This window comes from Diabrotica virgifera, chromosome 4, assembly GCF_917563875.1.
Source record: "Diabrotica virgifera virgifera chromosome 4, PGI_DIABVI_V3a".
Lineage (NCBI taxonomy): Eukaryota > Metazoa > Arthropoda > Insecta > Coleoptera > Chrysomelidae > Diabrotica > Diabrotica virgifera.
The window spans coordinates 12,078,433-12,103,108 of NC_065446.1; the positions used below are offsets into that span (position 1 = coordinate 12,078,433).

The window sequence follows — 24,676 nt, forward strand, 5'->3', positions numbered from 1 at the left end:
CTATATTTATTTTTATATTCGTAATCGTCTGTATAGTGATCAAGCTGTTTAATGTTGAGTCCATCAATTTTCTCAATAGTAAAAAAAGATTAAACACTCAATAAATCAACTTTATAAATTACGTTCACGGGATAATAGCCATGTCCTAATTCAGCGGTTCTCAATCTTTTTGAGTGATGTGCCACCTACAGTTATTTTTATTATTTTTGGTACCACCTATATTTTTAAATTGTATTATCAATACTTACTAAGTACTACTATTTTAATTTTTTCTGTGTTTTGTGTACCACCGCCAATAATGATATGTACCACCAGTGGTACATGTACCACAGATTGAGAACCTCTGTCCTAATTATTACCACTGACAGACTGACTAGCCCAGTCGGGATAGCATTTGACCTTGCATTACGAGTTGCTGTAAATTTTAATTTTCTCATCTTTAGGGGGAGTCAATAGTAGTATAAATTTCAAATCTCGACTGAATTTGAGCGTTGCGTTAGCCGCCATTTTAATTTTAAACGATTTTAAACGAGAAAGGTTTTTGCTCAATATCTCCGCCATTTTCAACTTTTCGACAAAAAATGTAGAAACTGAAATTATTGAAAATGCGATTTTCTAAAATTTCGTTTATAATAATTTTTTTCATGCGGTCGATATTTTGCGAGTTATGGGGAAAATAGTGACAGTTAGAGCATAATTATTGATTAATTGAATTATCTCGTTTATTATTAGTTTTACATCAAATTTGAACCTATAAAAAATTAAGAAAATTAAATTTTGTACAATTTTGATCAACTTCATTTTTTTGATAAAATCAATATTAAAGGTAGTACGTATGCGGTAAAAGCGCTGGAGCAAGACCTGATTGATTTTATAGCAATTGTTTTTGTTCAATATCTCCGTTATTTTCAACTTTTCGACAAAATGCGTAAGGACTGAAATTGTTGCAATTAAGATTAACTACAATTTTTCGAGAGAACCAGTGGTGGTAAAATATGTTAGCTGACATGAAATTTAATTTTCGACAGACAAATTCAACCAATAAAACCAGCCAGTTAGTAAAATTAAGTGAACTTAAAGCATACAAGTTATTATTTATATCTTTTATGTACTTAGTTTGGTTGGTGTTTCATTGGCAGTTTCAAAAATTGTATAAAATATAATTCTCTTTATTTTTGTTTATGTACAATTATGTCGTAAACTTAATAATAAATGAGACAATTCAATAATTATGCTTCCCCTCCGCTTCTACTATTTTCCACTTAACTCGGATATTATTGATCGCATAAAAAAAATTGTGGAAACAAATTGTAGGAAATTGCGTTTCTAATAATTTTAGTACCTACCGTTTTTGTCGAACAGTTGAAAATGGCGGAGATATTAGGCAACAACGGTTCTCCTTTAAAATCAATATGGCGGCTAATGCAACCGCGGAATTCAGTCGAGATTTGAAATTTACACTACTATTGATCTCCCCTATAGGATATAATTATAAAGTTTGGGCAGCTCGGAAACAAGATTCAATTCAGTAATTATGCTCCCCCACCACTTTTTACTATTTTCCCACTTAACTCGGAAAATATCAACCGCATGAAAAACATTTTTAAAAATAAATTGTAGGAAAACATATTTGGAACAATCTTAGTTGAAAATGGCGTAGATATTGAACAAAAACAATTGCTACAAAATCAATCTGGTCTTACGCTCGCGCTATTATCGCATACGTACTACCTTAAATATTAACTTTAGCAAAAAAATGAAAGAGATTAAAATTGTGTAGAATTAAATTACCTCTATTTTTGTATAGAAGCATTTTTGTCGTAAAACTAATAATAAACGAGATAATTAAATAATTATGCTCTAACCGTCACTAATTTCCGCCATAACTCGGAAAATATCGACGGCACGAAAAAATTGTAACAATAGAAATGATATAAAATTACATTTTAAACAATTTTAGTTGTTACATTTTTGTCGAAAAGTTGAAAATAGCGGAGATATTGAGCAAAAACGCTTCTCGTTTAAAATCAAGATGGCGGCTAACTCAATACCGGAATTCAGTCGAGATTTTAAATTTACACTACTATTGACCCCCCTAAAGATTAGAAAAATTAAATTTAGGTCAGCTCCTAATGCGAGGTCAGGCTTGTTATTCGTCTAACCCGACTGGACTAGACAGTACGTATCCGTCGTACGTTTCACTTTATTTTTTGATTTAGCTTGTTTGAAAATTAACCGTGACGCTTGGAAAAAGTTAAAGTTAATGAACTATATGCTTAATCAAATTTACGCCCATTTAAAGGACAGATCCGTAAAATGCAAATTGACATCTATGAGGAAAAAAATCTTTAATTAGCATTTCAATGATGCATCGTACAGTGAAAGCGACACATCCGAATTACGTCAATGTTAAAATTAAATCTCTATTTCAATGGAATATTGATGGATGTTTCCATCGCCTACTCTAAAATCTAATTGGTGAACATTCTTGTGCTGTAATCATTGACATATTAAAGCGTAGACTCGGCATAGTCACCAAAAAAGCGTAACGCGGAAACAGCATGGAAACAGTCTATCGGTGGTATATCTATCTTTTTTAACCCAACTATCCCGCGCATGTAACAGACAAATATTGCTAGACCACTCAATCCTATGTTGACGTTACACTCCGATGCAATGACTGGCATATCCCTAGCCAAGTCTATCCTTAACATGTCTCTGGCTGTAATATGCCTACAGGAAACTAGTCTAAATCCCCAGAAAGAGTATTAATTATAATTAAAATTATATCACATATTCTGGGACCAAAAATAATTCGATTGAACCTAACTTACCTTAGTACAAAAAATGTGCATATACAAAATTTACAGCCCTTTGAATTTAGAATAGAAAAAATATGCTTTATAGAATAGAAATATGCTTTATTGTCACTGAAAATTTTACAATTTTATGGGCAAAGCATATAATACAGTCAAAAGGTAACAGTAAAAAATATAATTTACTAAAATTAGATAAATCGTCAATATACAGTAATATCAGACTATTAAAGTAAAGCAAAAACAAAAACAATATATTGCAAAATTTATATAAATTGCAAATTGAACATACAATAAATAAAATACAACAGTTGGAACTAATAACACAAAATGAAAACTGTTAGAGATTTTTGAAGTTACATTCCTTTATAGCCCGATCAGGAGACGCAAAATTTTACGAAAACCTCCAAAAAAATAAAGGAAGGATGAAAATTTGGGAATAGGTAGTTGAAATTGTCTATTATTATATAAGAAAAAGTTTACAATTCTGCATCCCCTCCATATTACAAAAATTGGAAAATACAGGGTGAAAATTTTTTCTCGGGGGTGAAAAAATATACGTTCAAAATAAGTCCGAAATTGATAAAATGACTAATTCTAAGTAACTTTTGTTCTATAGAGTTTTTGTATTAAGTCAATACTTTTCGAATTATTTGCGAGTGAATGTGTTCATTTTTAACAAAAAAAAAAAATGGTTTTGGACGGTTTTTCGGAGATAGCTCAAAAATTAAGTATTTTAGTAAAAAAATAATATTCTTAGTAAAATATAGCCCATAAAAAATTGAATAAAATGGTGTATGCGTGAGGTCTGCAGACCCAGTAAAAGCAGAGTTGCAGCTAATGAAGTGTAGGTTCTTCTTCGTCAAATTCCAAATCGAATTATTCAATGTGAAATAACCAAAGAACGGAGCACTTTTCGGGAAAAATTGATTATAACTTTTTTAAAGCGTTTAAAAAAAGGTTTATTTTTGTTTTTTAAAAAAACTTCTTACATGAAAAGTAAGTGAGCTACGCTCAAAATATTGTTGGTCCCTTTTATTTTTTGGTAAAAAAATGGCGAAAATCACCCCCTAATTAGCTTCTCAAATAAAATTAATCGTTACCGCTTTACCAGTTACTTTACTTATCTATTGTTTATATTATCTATAAGTCTCATTGGTTCAAAGTGCTCAGTTTTGAAAAAAATTGGGTTTAAAATAAAACATTATTTTTAATTTTGAAAAAAATCGTAATTGTTTATGTATTTAACTTAAAAACAATTAGGAATACCAAAAATCTCAAAGAGTAATAAAATGCACGTTTTACTTTTTTGAATATTTTTGATTTTTTGTTTTCTTGTTAGACGAAAATTGGTTATGATATGGCTGTCCAAAATTTGCCTAAACTCGTGATTAGTTACTCGTTAAAGCAATTTTAACTATTAACTACAGCTTTTTCAAAACGAAGCACTTTGAACCGATGAAACTTACAGATCATATATAGATCATAAATAATACATAGACAAAGTAACCTGTGAAGTGTTAATGTTAAAATTTATATGTGATGCTAATTAGGGGGTGATTTTCGCGATTTTTTTACCAAAAACTAAAAGAGAGCAACAATATTTTGAGCGTATTTCACTTACTTTTAATATTCCAAGTTTATTTAAAAAAACAAAAATAAACCTTTTTTAAACACTTTAAAAAAGTTAAAATGAATTTTCCCCTAAAAGTGCTCCGTTTTTGGGTAATTTTACATTGACATATTCGATTTGGAATTTGACGAAGAAGAACCTACTTTTTATTAGCTGCAACTCTGCTTCTACTGGGTCTACAGACCTCATGTATACACCATTTTTTTCAATTTTTTATGGGCTATATTTTTGCTAAGAATATGTTTTTCGCTAAAATACTTACTTTTGGAGTTATCTCCGAAAAACTGTCCAAAAACATGTTTTATTTTGTTAAACATGAACATATTCACTCGCAAATAAGTCGAAAAGTATTGACTTAGTGAAAAAACTCTAGAAAAAAAGTTGTTAGAATTAGTCATTTTATCCAATTCCGGTCTTATTTTGAATGTATTTTTTTCATCTTCGGGAGCGAGTATTCCCCTCCATTTTTGTAAAATGGAGGCGATGTAGAATTGTAAACTTTTTCTTATATAATAATATATCTTATATAATAACAGACAATCCCAAATTTTAATCCTTCCTTTATGTTTTTTTGGGGTCAGATTGTTCTTTGATCGGGCTATTAGGCGCGTTTGGGCCAAATGTTGAGAGTGAATTTTTATAAAAGCGACAGTATAAAGTACGCATATGCCGACAGTATGAAGTTAGTTGCTAAATACTTCAAGTTAGGTATGTATCAATGCAAATAAAATGTGAAAAAAAAATTTTCAGGAAAATTGCAACGACTTACCTTAGTTCTTTTAAGCTGCCTTTTCCCTTTATACCACGTAATGATCGCTGGGGGACGAGATCCAGCCGATTCGCAAGTGACTTCATAACGTTTATCAGCTACCAAACGACTTTCAGTTTTGAGAATGGTCGCCGTTAAGGGTGGTACTGCAAATATAAACAAATTGCTAAATGTACTATAAAATTATTTTAAAATTTAGTGTTAACAGTAAAAACACGATAGGTACTGCTTAATTAAAAAATTGCTATTAGTCCAGAAAGCCACTGCGCATCCGCTAGGAAAAATACTCCGATTCAGATTTTTTGCACAATCTTACTCAAAAAGGACCCCTTTTAACAAAGCATGTTGCCAGGACCAAAAGTGGGTCAAAAAATTTTTAAAAGTTTTTTTTTTTTGTTTTTTTCCTAAAATTATTTTTTTTGCATGGAACAAAGTTTTTTTTTAGATTTTTTGGATCATTCCAAACAGAAAAGGTCTTTAGTGACATTTCTCTAAAGTTGATAGTTTTTGACAGATTTTATAAGCGATTAAAAATTGAAAAATTGAGAAATTGGCCATTTTAATCCTCAAAAACTATGTGAAAAACTGAAAATTTGAGTGATGCCAAGGTAGGTAGATATTATTTAAACATCGATTGATGAAATCCCAAAGAGTTTTTTACAATAGAGTATTCAAAACTCCTTTGTTTTTTAATTGCTAATCAAGCGTGCGCGACACTATTTTCCACCGATAGTATGGTGCAAATGAAAGAAATAAATTCGTTATTTCTTAAACCGGCGACTTTAAGGGAAAATACCGAAACAGGTCCATTTTTATTTTTAAGTCATGATATTGTGGCATATATGGTATACTAGTGACGTCATCCATCTGGGCGTGATGACGTAATCGATGATTTTTTTTAAATGAGAATAGGGGTCGTGTGCTAGTTCATTTGAAAGGTTCTTCAATTCTCTATTCAGTAATGTAAACATTTATATTATTATTTGTACAGGGTGTCCTTCTACTTCTTTTTTGTCAAATAATTTAATTCAATAAAATATTTTGGACACCCAGTATAAACAATGATGTAAATGTTTACATTACTACATAGAGAATTGAAAAACCTTTCAAACGAGCTACCACACGACCCCTATTCTCATTAAAAAAAATCATCGATTACGTCATCACGCCCAGACGGATGACGTCACTAGTATAACATATATGCCACAATATCATAACTTAAAAATAAAAATCGACCTGTTTCGTGTTTTTTCCTTAAAGTCGCCGGCTTACGAAATAACCAATTTATTCCTTTCATTTGCACCATACTGTATACACATACAACAGTGGAAAATAGTGTCGCGCACGCGTGATTAGAAATTAAAAATCAAACGAGTTTTGAATACTATATTGCAAAAAACTCTGCGGGATTTCATCAATCGATGTTTAAAGAATATTTACCAACCTTGGCAACAGTCAAATTTTAAGTTTTTCACATAGTTTTTGAAGGTTAAAAAGGGCCGATTTCGCAATTTTTCAATTTTTAGTCGCTTATATGTCAAAAACTATCAACTTTAGAGAAAAGTCACTAAAGACTTTTCTGTTTGGAATGATCCAAAAAACCTAAAAAAACGTTGTTTCATGCAAACAAAATAATTTTAGGAAAACAACCAAAAAAAAACGTTTAAAAAATTTTTGACCCACTTGTGGTCCTGGCAACATGAAAATTTGTTAAAAGGGGTCCTTTTTGAGTAAGATTGTGCAAAAAATCCTAATCAGAATATTTTTCCTAGCGAATGCGCAATGGCTTTCTGGACTATATCTAATATTATAATTTAAAAGAAGAATATAAATTCCAACAATATTATAAACATACTCTTAAAAATCTTTTTTTTTTGTTTTTAAACACAAAATATCAACATCTTAAGACCAAGTAATATTATCAATGCGTACTCTCTATTCTCATTTATGGTTCCCGATCGTAGACGTTTACAAAAGCAAACATGGACAAAATCATAAAAACGCAAAAAGCAATGGAAAGACTAATTTTGCACATAAAATTAATGGATAAAAGAGAAACAAGTGGATAAGAGAGAACACAAAACTTAGGAATATTAGACAAAAAGATGCAATATTGAAATAAAGTTTTGCCGGACACAGTATAAGACAAAAAGAAGACCGATGGAACAAAATTGTCTGTAGCGACAGACAGAGAAGAATGGAAAAGGATTGGGGTGGTCTATGTCCAAAGATGGACATAGGCCTTAGGCCTTAGGACGTAGGATCCAAAGATAGCATATGACCTTCCTGGTCTGCGGACTACTTCATAGTCTGCGAAATAAAACATATACCCAGGTATACCTACTCCAGAGATCTCCTCCATTTGTTCAGTGCTTTATTTAGGTAGATTTTAAAGAGTGTCAAACATATCGTCGGTTTACTCCCAAAACCAGATAAGTGCATTTTTACCATATTTGAGTTAAATGCATTTTCGTAATCAAAATTCGTATATAAATGTTCTGCGTAAAACATATAAGTGTCGGACAATGGAAAAGAGGTGAATTATGTAGGCTTGTTTTGGCAGTTATTCATTTTGGTTAAAACTGTAAAACTGAAACAAGTTAAGTGCACATTTAACGAAAAGTACAAATTTCATATGCAAAAAGAAAATTAATTCTTCTAGAAAAACCGGTTAGATGCCATTTAACTTATTTTTGCTGTTGAAGCGTAGTAGATTTTTATAGAATGACTATGCGTATAAAACAGATAAGTGCAATTATCTTGTTTTTCCAGTTTATTTTATCGTTACTCTAGTATGCCCAATTGTGCAAAACCAGATAAATGTCATTTAACTTTTTTTACGTGAATTATCTGACGAAAACTTACACCGCCAAACTAAATTAAAACGACACTTATCTTGTTTTTGCTGCAATGTTATTTCATCGCAGAGGGCTCTGTAAACATTGTAAATGAGTCTGCAAAGCTTTTTTTACAAACTCTTTGCATTAGCAAAGAAGTGGTTGAGCATGCGTTTTTGAATAAGGGTGAAGGTAAAATATTTACAGGATTCGACAAAAGAGGCAGAGGACCGCTGAAAAAAACATATTGAAAGTTTTCCTGTACTGGAGTCCCACTATACGAGGAGTTCTACCAAACGAAAATATCTAGATTGTAAATTGAGTATAAATAAAATGTACTCAATGTATAAACAATTATGTGAACATGAATGAACCTCACCTGTATCTTCAATTATTTATAGACGCATTTTTTGTAATAATTACAACTATTCTTTCTTCACTCCAAAGAAAAATCAATGCCAGCTCTGCACAATACAAGACTAATGATGAAGAAAAGAAAAAGCAATTACAGACGCAATATGAAGAACACGTGGCTCGGAAAGAGGATTGCTGCACAGCAAAAGCAAGAGACAAAGCTAGAGCTAAGAAAGAGGCCAATTTGTATGTGCTACATTTGACTTGCAATGTGTGCTTCAAATACCGAGTAGCGACGTGAGTCCAATGTACTACAGTCGAAAAATTTGCACTTATAATTTGACAGTGTATGAGCTAGCACCGCCAAATAATGCGTTTTGTTATAGCTGGATAGAGCTTCATGGGGAAAGGGGTAGCTTAGAAATTGGTACCTGCCTCTTTACTTATATTAATCAGATTCCCACTACTGTAAATGCATTATCAGTGTTTTCCGACACTTGCAGTGGACAAAACAGGAACCAAAATGTTAGCGCTTTGTTGCTCTATTTGGTTCAAAAAAATCCCAAAAATACCGCAAAAGTTTCTGGAAAGTGGACACAGCTACATGGAAGTGGACAGTATGCACAGTGCCATTGAACGAGCCTAGAAGTATGTTCCTGTGTATACAATGCATAATTGGCTAACAATATGTTGCATGGCCAGAACACCATCATCAAAAAAGAAACCGTTTGTTGTGCAGGAACTCAAATATAAAGATTTTCTTGACTTAGAATGCCTTTCTAAGCTTACTAAAGATAAAACGAGAGACATGAAAAACGAAAAGGTAAACTGATTAAAAGGTAAGTGTTTTCGATACCAAAAGGCTAAACCAGGAATCCTTGAGTATAGGTATGATCATACCTCAGAATACAAAGAAATAAACGTTTTTGGGAGAAGTCGAAAAATACCTAATTTGAAAGAAATAACGCTAAAGGACGCGTATACGAAGATGCGACCTATAAGTTAAAAAAAAAAGATTTATTGAAGTTGTACAAATCGGGTGTGATTCCAGATGAATTTCACTCATATTATTATAATTTACCATCCTCCGACGATGTTCAAGACAATTCCTGAACCAGCACTTGAAGATAGTGATCCTGAAGTTAACATTTCAGTTAAAGATACTTTAAGACAAGTTTCAAATTACGCCAATCAGTTCAGGCAAAATAGGTTAAGTACAGATTTTTTTGCATTTTTTTAAATTCTTTAACATTTCCTGATTTTAATTCTGATTTTTGGCGTTAATTATATTCACAGTACCACAATCTATGTTATTTTATCGGTTATTAACTGTTTCTTTTCATGTAGTTGTTTCACTGTAGGTTTAAACTTTTAAACTTGATTTTCTCAAAATAGTGCAGTCACTGAAGGTGAATATGAGCTATTACCTCCGATTTCGTTGAACCTACATCGATTTGCACAAAAATTGGTGAGTGGTTAGAGGATATCTCAAGGAATAAAGGTGACATGGTGCCAACCTGCGCTTTTACTCTGGGGGTGGATGCCACCCCTCCTCGGGGGTGAAAATTATTTTATAAAAAATAACCCCACAATTCGATAGAGCGACAAATTATAATCAAAATTTGTTATATAAAGTTATTAAAATAAATCAAAACTTTTTGAGTTATTAAAGATCAAAGATTTTAATTTTTCGTGAGAAAAATGCATGTTTTTAACCGATTTTTCATAAATAACTCAAAAACTATAAGTTTTTACAAAAAAGTTATTATTGTCAAAATTGAGGCTAATAAAAAACTAAATAAATTCCTTACTAGAAACACCTTTCAATGTTAACTGAAAGTGAGTTATAGGTAATTGAATATATATTTCTTTCGTCGAGTACCCAAATCTAAGTATTCAAGCTTAAATACCGGGAAAATGATGCATTTTATAACATAAACTTATTAAACATTTGTCAAAGCACATTGAAATATCTATCAAATAAGTGCTCGAACAAGTTGATAGCATTAAAGTTTATGCACCAAAAATGTTTCAAAATGTATCTTTTAAAAATTTTTCTAAAAAATATTATTGTTTTTTTGTAAATAACTCCGTTAAATTTTAAAGTAGCAAGTTCATCTAATAACTGGTTAAAATTTTATTCTAAGAGCTATTAAAAAAAGGTCAAAATAGTCATTTATACCTCTTACTTTTTTAAAAATAAAAGGTTAAATGGCCCCGGTTACATGGTTCTCGCAGCAAAATTGAAATTTTAAACGTTTCTATCTCGGTTATTTTTTACTCTACGAAAATAGTAAAATCGGTAAAGTATTTGCTACAGAAAAAACTGAAATTTAGTTATTTATCATTTTTTACGTATATTGAGTATTTTTGGAGTTATTATTAAAGACCGGATTATATGTTCCTGTTTTGACTGAAATATGTGCATATATATGTCTGAAATATGAGTAAAATATGTTGAAAATATTCCCTAAAAGTTTAAAATATGTTCCAAATATGTGGAATATGTGAAAAACATTTTAAAGTAACAAGAACATATGCATTACAAAATGTATAAAAGTTTTATTAAATAACGGTAAGTACATATATTGACAAAATTAACCTAAATATACGAATGTATACCTATCTAGTACCTATTACTATTACACGTTTCTACATTTTATTCCTTCTTATAAAAACAATTCACAATCAAATGTTTTTAAATATTTTCAATAGTAAAATTATGTCGCCTATCCGTTAGTAGTAATTTGTATGTTGAAAATCTTTGTTCAACATCAACTGATGTGATTGGTGCAAATTTTATAACGTTAACAATCTCCGCATTTAAATTGGTATTGACATCAAAATCGCCCCAAAAATTATTTTTTTTTGCTTCCTGTAATAATAATTTTAAATCACTATTTTTCTGTAAAGTTTCAATCCATTTTTTATTTATTGACTGTCCAATTTTTCCAGAAACTTCTTCAGCGTTTTCCTTAAATTTCTGAATTAAATTAAGGGACTCTTTTAGTGGAAACGATTCAGTTTCATGATTGAGGATGGTTTTATAAACAAATTCATAATTCGATTTAATAAAACAAAGCTCATTGTGCAGTGATCTGTTTTCTAAAATTGATTTGCATTTTAAAATCGCACCAATATTTGTTTCTTCAAAACATAAAATTAGTTCTTTTATAGGGAGAAAATGTTCCGCATAAAAACAGGCAGCTTTTAAATATGTTCCCCAACTTGTGATTATAGGCTCCGGTGGCAAAGGAGTATTTGGTAATTTTTCTTTATATATCTGAATCCTTAAAGACGATTTTAAAAATATTTTCTTCACGTTGCTAATTAAACTATTAAATGTAGGAAATGAATTTCGAACGCCACTCTGTCTAAACCATGCGACAAAAACCCGTCACATGAATTAAATTGGGATATAAAACTTTTAGTTGTTGGCCAGATTTGACCATGTATGACGCAGCATCGGAAACCATAAGCAAGATTTTGTTAGCTGGAACAATGTCGGGAAGGAAAAAGTTCATGAATGCATTATTTATAAACCTAACCATTGTTACATGGTTAACTGTGTCAAGCTGTTTACAGCCAAAAATATGTCAAAATATGCCAAAATATGTTAAAAATATGCCAAAATATGTTAAAAATATGCCAAAATATGTCAAACGGTCGAAAATATGTTCAAACCATCAAAATATGTTAAAAAACCGAAAATATTCTAAATATGTAAAATTAAATTAGTGTCAAACGCCTTTAATTATCATAATTCGTCCACATCCTGAAGCGTTTGATTGTATCTTTGATGGTTATCGATATGCAAAAAACATATAATCCGGTCTTTAGTTATTATCAAAAGAAAATGAAAAGTACGATAATTCTAAAAATTCTGATTTTTTTAAATTATACCTTTTTTTCAAAAATATGCATTCTAAACCGGTCAAATTTGTTGAAATAATTAACTATGATAACATAAAGAAATTCTTTTGAGGATTACTACAAATTTTAATTTTTGGGGAAATGGCGTATGTTTAGTTTTTAACTTTTTCCTAAAAAAATCGAAAGGGTTCTCTTATTTTCATCATAACTTGCTTAATTTTGATGCTATTAACTTCTACTGAAGCTCATTTGATAGGTATTCCGAAGTACTTTGACAAGGGCTTAACAAGTATATTCTATAAAATGCATCGTTTTCCCGTTATGTAAGCTTGAATACTTAGATTTGAGTACTCGTCGAAAAAAATATACATTCAATTACGCATAACTCAATTTAAAATAACATTAGTTTAGTTCTTTAAGTAGGGAGTGTATTAATTTTTTTATTATCTTTAATTTTGTAAATAGTAGCTTTTTTACAAAAGCTTATAGTTTTTGAGTAATACGTGAAAAACAGCTTTAAAACATGCATTTTTTTAAGAAAAAATAAAATCTTTGATATTTAATAACTCAAAAAGTATTGATTTATGTTAATAACTTTATATAACAAATTTTGCTTAGAAGTTGCCCCTCTATCGATTTCTGGTATTATTTTTAATAAAAAAATTTCACCCCCGAGAAGGGGTGGCAACCACCCCCAAGGCAAAAGCGCAAGTTAACATCATGTCACCTTTGTTCCTTGAAGTATCTTCTAACTACTTACCAATCTTCATGAAAATCGATGAAGGTTCAACGAAATCGGAGGTGAAAACCTTCAATGACTCCACTAAAACTAACAAAATATAACTTATCTGGTTTTGGCAGTAAACCGTAATGTAAATACCGTAAACCTGTATGATTCTTACATAGACAAAACAATCGAGGACAGCGAGTGAACCTTGCATCAAAGCTTTAGTCGGTGAAGCTTTTATGCAAAAGAAATCTTAAATATATAATAATTATTATTATCGCTTTTCTTTTTGCTTTTTATTTATTTTAAAATAATGAGAAGGGGTGGTAATGCGTAGTAATAATAATTAAAGGAAGATCTACTAACAACATAAGAATGCATATATGACACCGTGATTATGGCAAGCTCTGCTGAACAAATCCAACTATGTACTACTAAACAAAACAAACCGTTGCTGTGAAGAATATGGACTGAAAATGAATAATAGCAAAATGAATAAAAACATAAAAACAGGCATACATTTGGGAAATGTACCGATAGAAAGCGTTGATAAATACAAAAACCTAGCTAGGAAGCTGGAATTCAGACAATATCGAACTTACATAATAAGGGCCAGGATAGAAATATCAACAAGTGCGTTTGCAAAAATGAAAACAATTCTCTGCAACAAAGACCTTAGATTAGAACTAATAGTACTAGCTTTGAGATGCTACGTGTTATCGATACTGCAATATGGACTTGAAAGCTGGACATTGAAGCAAGAATACATAAATAAGCTACAGTCCTTTAAAATGTGGTATATACACTTACCGGCACGAAAAACGGGCAACCCAAAAATGGGTTATTTTTGATGTCTCGTATCTCCTAAAACTGTCGTCCAATTTAAGTATTTTTTTTTGAATATGTTATGCAGTGATTCTCAACCTGTGGGGCGCGCTCCCTAGGGGGGCGCGCTTTTAGTAATGGGGGGGAGGGCGTGAGCATATAAAAATACACACCAAAAACATTACCTAATTTACTAAAATCAAAGCAAAACAAAACTCTGACAAAATAAAAAATAAAATACACATGAACACTAATGAGGAGTTATAATCACAAAGAGCACTCAATACTAAAAAGTAAGATTTTACTGTTTTTTGTCAAAATACTCAAGGTACAATATTATTGCATAGATATATTGTTATTGTACGAGGGGGGCGCGGTGAAAATAATTATGGAAAATTGGGTCGCAAAGGGTAAAAGGTTGAGAAACGCTGTGTTATAGTTTTATAATGGTCTTATTCTGTAAAATTATCGCTGTAAGAATATTGTTGCTAGACAGCTAAATTTTCATTGTATACCGGGTGTACCAATCAAACTGTGTTTTTCTCTCAAAGTTCGCATCACTCTGTGGAATATTCTAGCATTTACAAAATACTCAAATTAAAACCCAACTATAGCCTCATGTTTTCTCAACATTTTATTAGATTCATTCGCTTATGTTAGATAATAAAAAAAGTTACGGATTTTAACAACTAGCCATGTTCTTTATCAATACAGGGTGTTTCTAAATAAGTGCGACAATCTTTAAGGGGTACTTCTTCATGAAAAAATAATGAACGTTTACTTGATAAACCTATGTCTGCAAATGCTTCGTTTCCGAGATACGGGATGTTGAATTTTTTTCTTACAAACTGACGATATATTTATTGCTCTAAAACCGGTTAAGATATGCAAATGAAATTTGGTAGGTTTTAAGAGGTAGTTATTCCGCATTTTTTGACATACAATCAAGAATTTTTATTCACCATTGGCGTGCACGCTGGTCATATCCTAGTTGTTGAAGTCCTTAACTTGTTTATTATCCAACACAAGCGAATAATTAAAAAACAGCATGTTAAGAAAACCTAGGGCTATAGTTGGGTTTTAATTTCAATATTTTATAAAGGCTAAAATATTCCACAGGGTGTTGTGAAAATTCAGAAAAAACCCAGTTTGACTGGTACACCCGGTATAAAATGAAAATTTACCTGTCTATCAACAATATTATTATAGCCATATTGTTAAAGAATAAGGCTATAACATTAAAAAAATTACTTAAATCGGACAACAGGTTTAGGAGATACGAGCCATCAAAAATTATCCATTTTTTTGGGTGCCCGTTTTTCGTGCAGGAGTATTCTTAGAATATAGTCCAAGTAATGAAGCTTAAAATAAGACAAAACCTCGCAATTTTTACAGAATGGATCGATTTGCTTGAAAATTCCCATTAATCACCAGCCTAATTAAAATTATTCATTAATTTTATTTAGTCTTCTTTATCTATGTATTATTAATAGGTTATAGAAGTTTGACCAGCTTAGAATGATTAGTTTTTAAAAAAATGGAGTTAAAAGCGAATAACGGATTTTTGTAGTTTGGTAAAAAATGCCATTTTGAATAGAAAGATTAACGAGATACAAAAAAATTTTTCAATATAAAATTGTAGCTTATTTAATTCCCAAGAACATGGTTGGCAAAATTTTTTCTACGGCAAAAATTGAGTGAGCTATTGACAATTAAAACTTGTAATAATATGCAAAATCCACCTTGGCCAACCCTTTCAAAGTCACCTCTTTTTGCGACTGAGGGTTTTAAAAGGATTTAGTATTAACAGCCTTATAGATATTGTAAAAACCTACAAAATTATTTATTAAGAAATTTTCTAGGATAAAAAAATAAAAAAGTCACGGTTAAAAAATCAATATTTTTTTTTGGAAAACAAAGGAGAAATCCAATTGGAAGCATAATAATGTAAGTTAGCGGTGTTTTTAGTCATTGACTTTATTCAGTCTTCTTAATTTATGTATTAATAACAGATTCTGGAAGTCTGACTGGCTTAGAATTATTGGTATTCGAAAAACTGGAGTTAAAACGAATAACGACTTTTTGAAGTTTGGTAAAAAATGCCATTTTCTTCAGAATAGAAAGATTAGCATCAGAGATACGAAAAAATGTTTAAATATGAAATTGTAGGTTATTTAATTCCCAAGAACCTAGTTTGAAAAAAATTTTTCTACGGCAAAAATTGAGTCAATCGTAAATGAGTTTATCGAAAAACATTGATTTTTTAGATAGGTATAAAACTAACACTTTCGATAGCGAATAAATCGAAAACTATTAATTTTATCAAAAAAATGTATGGAACAATTTTTGCTTAAAATGTATGTTTATATCAACTTTTGCGGTGAAAATATATAATAAAAAATTTCCACCCCCCGAGATGGGGGCAACCATCCCCATGGTAAAAGCGCTTTTCGGCCCCATATACGTTCTGATCCTTACACTATCCACTAGTTATTCTCAAATTTTCAAGCAAATAGATCTATTCTGTAAAAATTGCGAGGTGAAAAGCTTCAGTTCCTGGACTAATAGCACGAACACAGAAGAAAATTAACACAGTATTGCGGGAAATGGGCAAAGACTATGAAATATAAAACACAATAAAAATAAGAAAGTTACAATATCTGGGACACGTAATAATTGGACAGCGATATGAAATGCTAAGACTGATAACACAGGCAAAGATAAGAGTCGGAAGAAGGAGAGTGCCATGGTTGAAGAATTGGACATCTTGGATTTTAAAGCACCCTATGTAACGCACAGCTGGCACAGCTGAATGTGGCTGCATTTTTATGTTTGTGCATCGCAGTGTTGCCATGCTGTTTTCTATATATTTCTTTCATAATTTCAATCAATGTTAAATATACCTACAAGAATAATAGAATAATAACATTTACTTCTCCGTCATTATACTAGGTATAATGATAAATGAGGTGTCAGATTAAAGCTTATAACCCAAGGATAGTACTAAAGGTAAGAAATTAGACCTAGGTTGTCTGTCCGTCTGTCTGTCTGACCACGAATATAACTCCTCCGTTACTATACCAGGTCGGACGGACAGGCGGACAGACAGCCTATGTCAAACTTCTCACCTTTAGTACCATCCTTGGATAAGCTTTCATTTGACACCTCATTTGTCATTCTACCTGGTATAATGACGAAGGAGTTGAGTTTGCAAACAGACAGACAAGACGGACGGACGGACAGACGGACGTGGACAATTCAATGTTTTCACATTTTTTCAAAATTGGTGAAAACAACAACATAATAAACTTTACTTAATTGGTGTTTCAAGACTACTTACTTTTAACACATTAGGTACACAATATTACAAGGTTTCTAGCAAGTTAAACGTCACAATGATTTAAAATAATCAAGTAAAAACCTATATATACATAACATATTAGAACATACCTAAAATACACAAAAATGATACATTTCACACACAAATATAATATCACAAAAAATTGTAACGTGGTAGTATGAAAAAATAGAGGATACGGCAACGGTGTTACATGTGACGGTCGGCCCGGGTCGGATTCAATGCCAATATCTACACAGACATATTTTAGGGTGCTTTAAAATCCAAGATGTCCGAAGAATTTAAGGGACTGGTTTAAATGCAGTTCTATAGAACTCTTCAGAGCAGCGGTAGATAGAGTAAAGATAGTGAGGACGATATCCAACCACCAATTGGAAGACGACACTTAAAGAAGAAGAATAAGTAGAGTATGTACTATTCTGTATCAATTTATCAATCAAAGATAGAATTAAAAACTTTAATAATTTTAATAGAACGCGGGCACATAAATTTGATACACCCTGTATATTGATTTGTAACTATTTATTATAAGTAGTTTTTAAGAAGTGGGTTATCGTTAATGAGATTTTTTCCCTGAAAGTGATATGAATAGACAATAATTGTTCAGGGTATTTGGAGATTATAACGGTGCTTTGTTATGCACGAGGCCAAAAGCCACAGGTAATGATATCTTGAGGAAATAATGTAAAATAAAATTTGAAATTTTAGTCTCTTTTTGTTTAACCCCGAGTAAATTTTGTAGAATTTCCCGAAAGTAATTATTATGATTTTATTATTATGATTTTATCCCGAAAGTAATTAATATTTTTGAAAGTAAGCGTGGGTTTTTTCGAATGAAAAAAAGAATTGGGAAGAAGAAATGTCTCTGATTGGTTTGGCAATTTGGAATGGGAAGCATAGAAGGTTGAATTTTCAGATAGTTTTGGAAAGAGGAATTATTATGTGACCGGCATCCCGGAAGAGTAGTCAAAGTTTTCGTGGATAGTTAAACAGCAAGTACCAGTGGTTGTTTGATAGTGGAGAGTGGAGCTGAAAAGTGGAACGAGAGACAGATCAAATTGAGAAGAAACACCTCTTTGATTATGTATTATTGTGAGAAGGAGAGGAGAGAATTTTGGAGTTGTTTGAATCGAGTACTGGTTAAAAGAGGCTTGGCTCGTTGTTTTTTGGAGAATTAGTGCTGGTATGCTGCTGGATTGAAGCTGGAGAACGGAGAGGGCTTTGATGGGTAGCCTACCATAGTCAACAAGGAAGAGCTGTTTGGGTCAAGAGGAGACATCATTGTGAGTGAAGCAAAAGGTCAGTCAATTTATGTGAAAGATATTTTTATGTTCGGAAACTAAAATTTTGAGTAACAGCATATGAATTAAGATTCCAATATTTCAAAAATTAAATAGGAAGTATAAGTAATTTTCCGAATACCTAAATTTGTTTGTTTAGCTTGTTTTATCAAAGTCATCGGGAACAAACCGATAAATTTTTATTTGAACTAGAATAGATTTAAGTGGTAAAAATTTCATTCGGACAGCTATGTATGTCCACAGGTTTTTAATTGATCGATTTTTAGAGTATTAATTTTAATAATAAAAGATATTTCTGTATGCTTATTTTATATTTCTATTTATTTCCCTTTCCTATTTTTCTTCCGATAAGAACCAACTAAGAGATACTGGAACCACGAGAGAAGATAAGTATAACATAAGATAATTTAGATATTTTTTTGTATTATAAAAAGGCACCCTGAGATTTTTTCTTAATTTTTTGTATGATTTGCGACAATTGGATAATTGATTAAATAATTAATTGGAGTAATCAAATAAAGACTAATTGATATAAAAGTAATAAAAAGTAGATCATAACAATACTTACATCGCAAATCCAAAACTACAAACGCTTCTTTCGGTTCTGTGAGTTTGGTATTTACAGCTTGGCACGTAAATAAAGCATCAAGGTCTCTCCTACTGATCGAAGGCCATACTAGCACATTCTCTATAACATCTCCGGCATTGTGTTCGTAATGATCGTCAACTATTAAGCCGTTCACCAACCACCTTACGACTGGCTGAGGGTGACCTCCCACAGTCCTACATTTCATTGTAATGTCATCTCCTTCGTCGTGTGGACCAACTGTACCATTCAGTAATCTTCCGTATTGGTCTAGTATTGTTGGTGGTTCTGGAGGAACTGAAAATAAAATAATAAATTATGATTGGATAGAAAACAAGTCAAACGTTAATGAAAGTTCCAACTTTTACAAATAATTATTGGAAAAAGATAATAGATATTGTTATTTTCTTCTCTGAACATGTTTATGATGCCATTTATTTATTTTAAAAAGGAAAATAAGTAATCTTTATAAAATACCAGTCCAATTAGTAAATCCTGTAATTAACTACTCATGTAAACGTAGAATAGGTCTGTATAAAAAAAGCTGCGAAATTAAAAGGTGAATCAAATTAGTGCGGACGGCTTTGAGCAAATATATATATCCCATTATTAGTCCATTCACACACGGTGAAGTATTGCAACTTCCAACGTTTAAAGAATCGCTTGGATTGACATGAAATTTGGCATACACATTTACACATAGCTAATATGTTAAAGAAAAAAGTTATATTGTGCCAATGTGTGCAATTGCCCTGGGGGTGAGTTCCAGTCCTTTTAGGGGATGAAAAAATATACGTTCAAAATAAGTCCGGAAAAGGATAAACTAACTAATTCTAAGTACTTAACTTTTATAGGGTTTTTTGACTTAGTCAATACTTTTACGGCCGGTTTCACAAAGTAAAGTTAACTTGTGGTTAAGAGATAACCTCAAAATTACCCCTAAATATGCGTTTCAGTTTCATAATTGTTACTCTTCTGGGTATACCCATAAGGGTAACCCACTTCAACCTCTGGTTAAAAATTCGGTGAATTAACCATACTTCGCCGTTGACCTGAAACTAAAACGCATATTTTGGGGTAACCCCTGGTTATCTCTTAACCACAAGTTAACTTTACTTTGTGAAATCGGCCGTTAGAGTTATTTGTGAGTGAATACAAAAGTAGGTATTTATCGAAAAAAAAAACATTTTCAGCAAAAAATAGCTTATAAAAAATTTAAAAAATTGGTGTACGTATGAGGTCTCTAGACTCAGTAGAAGCAGAGTTGTAGCTAATAAAATATAGGTTAGTACTTGTCAAATTCCACATCGAATAATTCAACGTGAAATAACCAAAAACTGAAGCAATTTTTGAGGAAAGCTCATTAAAATTTTTTTAAAATATTTAAATAAAACTTTATTTTTGTTTTTTTTTTTAAAAGTTTCTAGCATTAAAAGTAAATAAGTTACTCCCAAAATAAAGTTGGTCTCTTTTTTTGGGAAAAAATCGTGAAAATCACCCCCTAATTAGCATTCTAAATAAAATTCATCGTTACCGCTTTACAAGTTGCTTTACTCGTGTAAGTCGTATATGTATGTAGTTGAAAAAGTTTGAACGAGTCACTAATCATGAGTGTATGCAAATTTTGAACAGCCATATCTTACAGAACAACAAAAAAATCTAAACTATTCAGAAAAGCAAAACCTACATTTTTTTACTCTTTGAGATTTTTGGTATCACTAATAATTTTTAAGTTATTATTAAAAAAAAACATTTTTTTCAAAAGTAAAATTTGAAAAATGTTACTTTAAAATTTTTTTTTTCAAAAATAAACACTTTTTACCGATAAAACTTTGTACAGATCATATAAATAATACATAAGTAAAGCAACTGATGAAGCAATAATGATTAAATTCATTTAAGAAGCTAATTAGGGGATGATTTTTTCAATCTTTTTTACCAAAAAAAAATCAACTTTATTTTGAGCGTAACTTACTTAATTTTGATCCTAGAAACTTTTTTGAAAAACAAAAATAAAGCTTTCTTTATACACTTTAACAAAATTTTAATGATTTTTCTCCAAAAAGTGCTTCATTTTTTAAATTTTTTTTTGTTTAGCTAATGCCTCGACAACTAATGGTCATTGGCATGGTAGGTACGGTAATTTTGAACAGTTAGGTACCTAGTGTCATGTGTAGTGTGTGTGTTGAGTAAGTGCCTTGTTACTTTGCAAAGTCGACGTCATTGTCTTTGCAAAGAGACGCTAATTGTATCCGAACGTCTGCGGTCCCTCCGGTGAGTACCGATTCCACAAGGACAGAAACTATATTCATTTACTAATTTATAATAAATTAAAAATTTCTGACCCTGGTGAGATTCGAACCCACAACCTATCGGATTTTTTCGATCCAAAGGCAGGCGCTCTTTTTTTTTTTAATTATTCACGTTGTAATATTTGATTTGCAATTTGACGAATATAAACCTATTTTTAACAAGCTACAACTCTGCTTCTGCTGAGTCTATAGAACTTATACATACATCGTGTTTTTTTTTTACTTTTTTATAAGCTATATTTTTGCTAAGAATATTTTTTCGATAAAATACTATTTTTTTTGAGTTATTTGCGAAAAAACGTCTTTTTGTGTTTTTTTTTTGTTGAAAAATGAACATATTATTCACTTGCACGTAACTCTAAAACAAAAGATATTTAGAATTACAAAAAATACAATTTACTAGTAAAAATCGACTGGTTTTGGAATTAGTATGATATAGTTAGACCCAAACCCAGACATCCAAAGTGAAAGTTATCCTCCAACACCAAATTGTTCTATATGGTCCACATAATGTTCAGAAAAAAGTCACACCATTTTGAGCGTCGCGTTTGGGGGGGGGGGGGGAGAAATCTGCAAATTCCTAGTTTTTTAAGTTTTTCGTCAATATTTCTAAAACTTAGCGGTTTAGCATGAACAATCTTCTTCACAAAATTGTTCTACATTAAATTTGAAATAAAAAAGGCCCTATGCATAACCCTTCTAAAATGAACGGTTCCAAAGTTACGGAGGTAGTATAGTATAATTGGTCCAAAAAAAAGGCCTAACCCAGACATCCAAAGTAAAAGTTTTCCTTCAACACCAAATTGTTCTATATGGTCCATCTATTGTTCAGTAAAAGGTTACACCATTTTGAGCGTCCGGTTTGGGGGGGAGATGGGGGAGAAGTCGGTGAATTAGTAGTTTTTTTAAGTTTTTCGTCAATATTTTTAAAACTATGCTTTAGCTTAAGGAATGTTCTATAGAAAAGTGTTCTACATAAAATTTAAAACAAAAAAGGTTCTATACATAATTGTTATCAAATCAACGGTTCCAGAGTTACGGAGGGTTAAAAGTGGAGGTTTTCGATACTTTTTATATTTACCGATTTCTCCCCCCTCTCTCCCCCCCCCAAACCCGAGGCTCAAAATGGTGTGACTTTTTTCTGAACATTATGTGGACCATATAGAACAATTTGGTGTTGGAGGATAACTTTCAGTTTGGATGTCTGGGTTTTTGGTATAGTTATATCATAAATATTGCCCAAAAAATATAAAAATATCGAAAACCTCGACTTTTCACCCTCCGTAACTCTGGAACCGTTGATTTTATAACAATTATGTATCGAACATTTTTTGTTTTAAATTTCATGTAGAATATTTTGGTATATAATATTGTTTACGCTAAAGCACAATTTTAGAAATATTGACGAAAAACTTAAAAAAAACTACTAATTTACCGGCTTCTCTCCCATTTCCCTCCCAAACCGGACGCTCAAAATGGTGTAACTTTTTACTGAACAATATGTGGACAATATAGAACACTTTGGTGTTGGAGGAAAACTTTTACTTTGGATGTTTGGGTTAGGCCTTTTTTGGACCAGTTCTACTATACTACCTCCGTAACTTTCGAACCATTCATTTTAGAAAGATTATGCATAGGGCCTTTTTTAATTCAAATTTAATGTAGAACAATTTTGTATAGAGGGTTGTTCATGCTAAACCGCATAGTTTTAGAAATATTGGCGAAAAACTTAAAAAACTACGAATTTACCGATTTCTCCCCATTTTCCCCCCCAAACCCGACGCTCAAAATGGTGTGACTTTTTTTTGGACATTGTGTGGACCATATAGAACAATTTGGTGTTGAAGGATTACTTTCACTTTGGATGTCTGGGTTATGCCACCTTTTGGATCAACTATACTATACTAAATTTTTTCTCTAAAACTAGCTGTTATAAAAAAATGAAAGTCTTCCATAATTTTCTCCCTCGCTGTATAAGAAACACACATTTGTTAGAATATAGGGTAATTGTGAAACTTCAAGCGCTATATTTTACTTTGTCGAATAAGCAAATTATGAGGAACTTTAAAATAAGTTTTCTTTAAAGAATATGCTATTTTAGGGTTAAGTTTAAATTTTAGTTATTATAGTGCACTCAAAAAGGACTTAAACTTAATATATTCATTGAGTTGCATATATACATGAACATGATGAAACTTGTTGCATTATTCATCTCCATTTTATAGAAACGGGAACGACCAAAATTTTGATGTTGTCGAAATTTTCTTTCATATTTAATTTTAGCATTTTCCACTTCGTTAGTATACTTAAGTAGCTTTATAGACACTAAGTAAATTTAATTCAGTTCTAAAATACAGTGCTTCTACTTCAACTTTCAGCAAAATATATTCTTAAATTAGAAGCTTAAAAGTTAAGAAATTGTTCGGTAATTAATCTAATAAAGAACGAAACAAAGGTATATATAGGTGGATAGTAAATAAAAACAATATTTTGTTTTCTATGTTTTTGTCTAACTAAATGTCTACTTATAAGTTAAGTGTTTTGTCCTCCAAGAGCAATGTCCTATATATAATCGAATTAACATAAACACCATTTCAAACTTTATTTGCATTAATACCTTCCTAACTTAAAAGATTTAAGAATTTTCTTAATTTTAGACGAAATAAATATTTCGTATGAGAGTAATGACAGAATGCTTTTGCACGATGGCCGGTTTCGATGTTTAATCGATAGTTGTTTTCAATATTGAATAACTAATTACTAAATATGTAAGGTTTTAATTTATGTTGTATGCATATACGCTGTGAGCTCTACAAGAGTTTTGCCATAAGATAAATAAAGAAATAACCCCTTAAAGTTTGTCGCACTTATTTAAAAACACACTGTATTGATGAAGAACATGGCTAGTTGTTAAAGAGACGAACTTTTTTATTATCCAACATTAAGCAAATTAATCCAAAAAGAAAATATTAAGAAAGCCTACGGCTACAATCTAGTTTTAATTTCAATATTTTATATATTCTATAATATTCCACAAAGTGTTTCGAACTTTAAATAAAAAAACACAATATGATTGTTACACCAATATATTATTACATCGATATATAAAAAAAACACTCAAATCGGACAAAAAGTTTAGGAAATTCGAGACATCAAACGTGTTTAATTCGTCGAGTGACCCGATTTTTTTGCTCGGCAGTGTAATACTTTTTGAAAATTTCCGAAGTGAAAAACGAAACGTCAAACAAGAGTTAATTACAATAGTTATTTTCTTAACTAGTGCGG

At 31.2% G+C, this 24,676-nt stretch overlaps 1 protein-coding gene across 1 annotated transcript in view; it reads right to left on the reverse strand.

The window, feature by feature from the left end:
* The window catches only part of LOC114336753 (neural cell adhesion molecule 2), a 331,903-nt gene extending 312,404 nt beyond the window's left edge, over positions 1-19,499 (reverse strand). Inside the window, exons 1-3 of the mRNA XM_050648967.1 lie at positions 19,448-19,499; positions 19,062-19,376; positions 5,219-5,364 (exon numbers count right to left, since the gene is read on the reverse strand). Of these exons, the coding sequence (XP_050504924.1) occupies positions 5,219-5,364; positions 19,062-19,376; positions 19,448-19,499 (513 nt within the window). The remainder of the gene's footprint in view (positions 1-5,218; positions 5,365-19,061; positions 19,377-19,447) is intronic.
* Positions 19,500-24,676: the final 5,177 nt, after the last annotated feature.